At 54.7% G+C, this 3,846-nt stretch overlaps 1 protein-coding gene across 1 annotated transcript in view; it reads left to right on the top strand.

The window, feature by feature from the left end:
• LOC103811275 (myocyte-specific enhancer factor 2D homolog) overlaps positions 1-2,294 on the top strand; it is a gene marked incomplete at its 3' end in the record, with an annotated part of 3,781 nt that extends 1,487 nt beyond the window's left edge. The window contains exon 2 of the mRNA XM_009084242.1: positions 2,091-2,294. Coding sequence (XP_009082490.1) covers positions 2,091-2,294 — 204 coding nt within the window. The remainder of the gene's footprint in view (positions 1-2,090) is intronic.
• Positions 2,295-3,846: the final 1,552 nt, after the last annotated feature.

The raw sequence follows: 3,846 nt of genomic DNA, 5'->3' as shown, positions 1-3,846 counted from the left end.
GGGGCTGCTCCATCCCTGGGAATGTTCCAGGCCAGGTTGGATGGGGTTGGAGCCACCTGGGCTGGTGGGAGATGTCCCTGCCCATGGCACAGAGTGGGCTGAGATGACCTTTCAGGTCCTTCCCAACCCAACCCGCTGTGGGTGCTGCTGGTGGCATCTTGGTGCCACTTCTCCTCAGCCTTGGCATGGCCAAGGAGTCTCCACGTGGAACCTTTTGGTTGTGATTCCCCAAGAGCACCTTGAGCTCCTTGTCTTGGTTGCCACCTCCTCTTGGTGTGGCCCTAAACCTCCTTGAGGTGTTTTCCTACCCAACTGGGGTCTCCTGTCCCACCACCAGAGCTGACCAAGCTGCTCCTCCAGGACTTCTCCAGCTGAGCTGGTTGAGGCCAGAGTTGGGTTCTGGCTCCAAGAGCAGCTCCAGCTGCAGGCCAGATGTTGGGCTGTGCCTCCCAACCCACACTCCATCTCTGCCACACTCCTAAGTGCTCCCAGCTGCTGGGGAAGGAACTGGTTTGGGGCTCCCTGGCCCAGCTGCAGAGCAGAGGGTTCCTCACCTCCTTGGAATGCTCACCATGCTGCTGGAGAAGCCACAGCTCTTGGCCAATGTCCTCAGCAGCAGATAGAAAGCAGAGGAGGACAGGAGAAGGCAGGAGGAGGTCACTGTTGGCTCTCAGTGTCACCTGGAGGGTGACCAACCACCCAGGAGAGGGCTGGAGGGGAGCTGAGGTGGCCTCTGGGTGCCACCAGGTGCTTGGGCCTACCTGAGGCCTCCACTGAGGCAGAGACAAGGGAGGTTTGGGGTGAAGGTCAAGGTGGACAAGCAGTGGAGCAGCTCTTGGCCATGGAGACCAGGGACAGGAGAGGTTTGGGGTGAGGTCAAGGTGGACAAGCAGTGGAGCAGCTCTTGGCCATGGAGACCAGGGACAGGAGAGGTTTGGGGTGAGGTCGGAGGAGCAGGGACAGGAGAGGTTTGGGGTGAGGTCAAGGTGGACAAGCAGTGGAGCAGCTCTTGGCCATGGAGACCAGGGACAGGAGAGGTTTGGGGTGAGGTCAAGGGGCACCTCTTCTTCCTCCTCCTCATTCTATATCCTCCTCTTCCTCCTCAGGTGAAGGTGGACAAGTAATGGGGCCATGAGGACCAGGGACAAGAGAGGTTTGGGGTGAGGTCAAGGTGGACAAGCAGTGGAGCAGCTCTTGGCCATGGAGACCAGGAACAGGAGAGGTTTGGGGTGAGGTCAAGGGGCACAAGAAGTGGAGCAGCTCTTGGCCATGGAGACCAGGGACAAATGAGGTGAAGGTGGACAAGTAATGGGGCCATGAGGACCAGGGACAGGAGAGGTCAAGGTGGACAAGCAGTGGAGCAGCTCTTGGCCATGGAGATCAGGGACAAGGACCAGGGACAGGAGAGGTTTGGGCTGAGGTCAAGGGGCAGAAGAAGTGGAGCAGCTCTTGGCCATGGAGACCAGGGACAGGAGAGGTCAAGGTGGACAAGTAAAGGGGTCATGAGGACCAGGGACAGGAGAGGTTTGGGGTGAGGTCAAGGTGGACAAGCAGTGGAGCAGATCTTGACCATGGAGACCAGGGACAAATGAGGTCAAGGTGGACAAATGAAGGGGTCATGAGGAGTAGGGAAAAGAGAGGTTTGGGGTGAGGTCAAGGTGGACAAGCAGTGGAGCAGCTCTTGGCCATGGAGACCAGGGACAAGTGAAGTTTGGGCTGAGGTCAAGGTGGACAAGCAATGCAGAGCTCCGAGCAGTGTCCCCAGGCATGGAGACCCTTCCCAAGGACCAAGATGCTGCTCAACCTTGGCCATCACATCTTGCCAAGGGAAGAGAGAAGATTCCCAAGGCTGAACACCATCCTGGTCCTTGGGAAATGTCTCTGTGCTTGGAGGAGCCCAAAGTAGGCAGTGACAGCAAGTGGTTGGGAGAGGGAGGACAACTTGGCGTTGGGCCCAGTTGGGGAGAGTGAGGATGGAAGAGTCTCTTTGTCCTCCCATTCCTTTGGTTGGTCCTCAAGTGGTGCTCAGAGAACCCTGGGAGGTCTCAGCATGGCCAGAGCTTCTGACCAAGGTTCTAATTTGCTTCTAGGTGACCTTCACCAAGCGCAAATTTGGCTTGATGAAGAAAGCCTACGAGCTGAGCGTCCTGTGCGACTGTGAGATCGCCCTCATCATCTTCAACCACTCCAACAAGCTCTTCCAGTATGCCAGCACCGACATGGACAAGGTGCTCCTCAAGTACACCGAGTACAACGAGCCCCATGAGAGCAGGACCAATGCAGACATCATCGAGGTGAGGCCTCCTGGCTGCTCCTTGGCCTCCTGGTGGGGCCACCACGGGAGGAGCTCAGGGTGGGGATGGAGAAAGCAGATCTTGAGTAGGTCTTGAGGGTTGGAGCAACCAGATCTTGAGGGATGGAGCAACCAGATCTTGAGGGTTGGTGCAACCAGATCTTGAGTAGACCTTGAGGGAGATGGAGCAACCAGATCTTGAGGGATGGAGCAACCAGATCTTGAGGGTTGGTGCAACCAGATCTTGAGTAGACCTTGAGGGAGATGGAGCAACCAGATCTTGAGGGATGGAGCAACCAGATCTTGAGGGTTGGTGCAACCAGATCTTGAGTAGACCTTGAGGGAGATGGAGCAACCAGATCTTGAGGGATGGAGCAACCAGATCTGGAGTAGATCTTGAGGGATAGAGCAACCAGATCTTCCCACTCAGTGTCTCCACTCTGGGAGGTGGTTGAGGTTGTCTTGAGTGATGTCTTGTGTACCCCTTAAATCTTCCTTTCTTCTCCATTCCCTGGGACACATTTCTTCTGGAGAACTTTGGAGTTGAGGTTTCATCCTCTTATCCACCCAACTGAGCCATGGCCAAACACCTCCTTGACTTCCCCAAGGTTTGGAGACTCTTCATGGCCTGAGAAATGGTTGGAAACTGTTGGAAAATGTCCATTTTTGGCCCATTTGAGGCAGGTAATGCCCATTCCATGGGCTAAGTCCAAGGATTTCCAGGTATAACTCCCTGTTGAGCTGTTGTCCACCCAACTGAGCCATGGCCAAACTCCTCCTTGACCTCCCCAAGGTTTGGAGACTCTTCATGGCCTTAGAAATGATTGGAAAATGTCCATTTTTGGCCCATTTGAGCCATGAAATGCCCATTCCATGTGCTAAATCCAAGGATTTTCCAGCCTTGGCTCCCTGCTGATCTTCTCCAAGATGCTCAGACTGAGCAACACTTGAACAGATTTCTCTTGGCCTAAAAATACCATCAACATTTTGGGCTGAATTTTCCCTTTTTCTCCATGATGTAAAACATTCCCGAGAAGACAAGTTCCAACCAATCCTTGGCACCCAAAAAAAAATTCCTTGTGTTTGCAACCACAGGAGGAGCTGGAGCTGCTTCCAAAGCCTTGGAGAGGAGCAGCAGGAGCATGGGAAGGAGCCCAAACACGTTGGGCTCAGCATGTCCTCCTGGCAGAGTTGGCTCAGACAGGAACCCACTGAAGGTTTGGAGGCTGCTCAAGGATCCATCATCACCCTTGGCTTCTCCTGGAGCAGGGATGAGGCTGCTCTTCCCTGGTTTTAATCCCAAATCCATATCTCCTGGAGAATCTCCTGCTCCCAGTGTTGGTCTCCATCTCCTCTCATCACCCAGCTCAGGTCCCACCTCCTGGGACACTGGAGGTGAAGGATTAGTGGTTCCAGCAGGGACAGGTTAAGGGTTGGATTTGATGATTTTGGAGGTTTCCTCCATCCCTGATGGTTCTGTGGTTCCAGGACTGGGGGGAATAATGCTCAGGGATTGGGATATTGCCCAGGGAGGTGGTGGAGTCACCATCCCT

The sequence above is a fragment of the Acanthisitta chloris genome, unplaced genomic scaffold (assembly GCF_000695815.1).
Source record: "Acanthisitta chloris isolate BGI_N310 unplaced genomic scaffold, ASM69581v1 scaffold24140, whole genome shotgun sequence".
Lineage (NCBI taxonomy): Eukaryota > Metazoa > Chordata > Aves > Passeriformes > Acanthisittidae > Acanthisitta > Acanthisitta chloris.
This window is presented reverse-complemented; position numbering and strand designations above follow the sequence as displayed.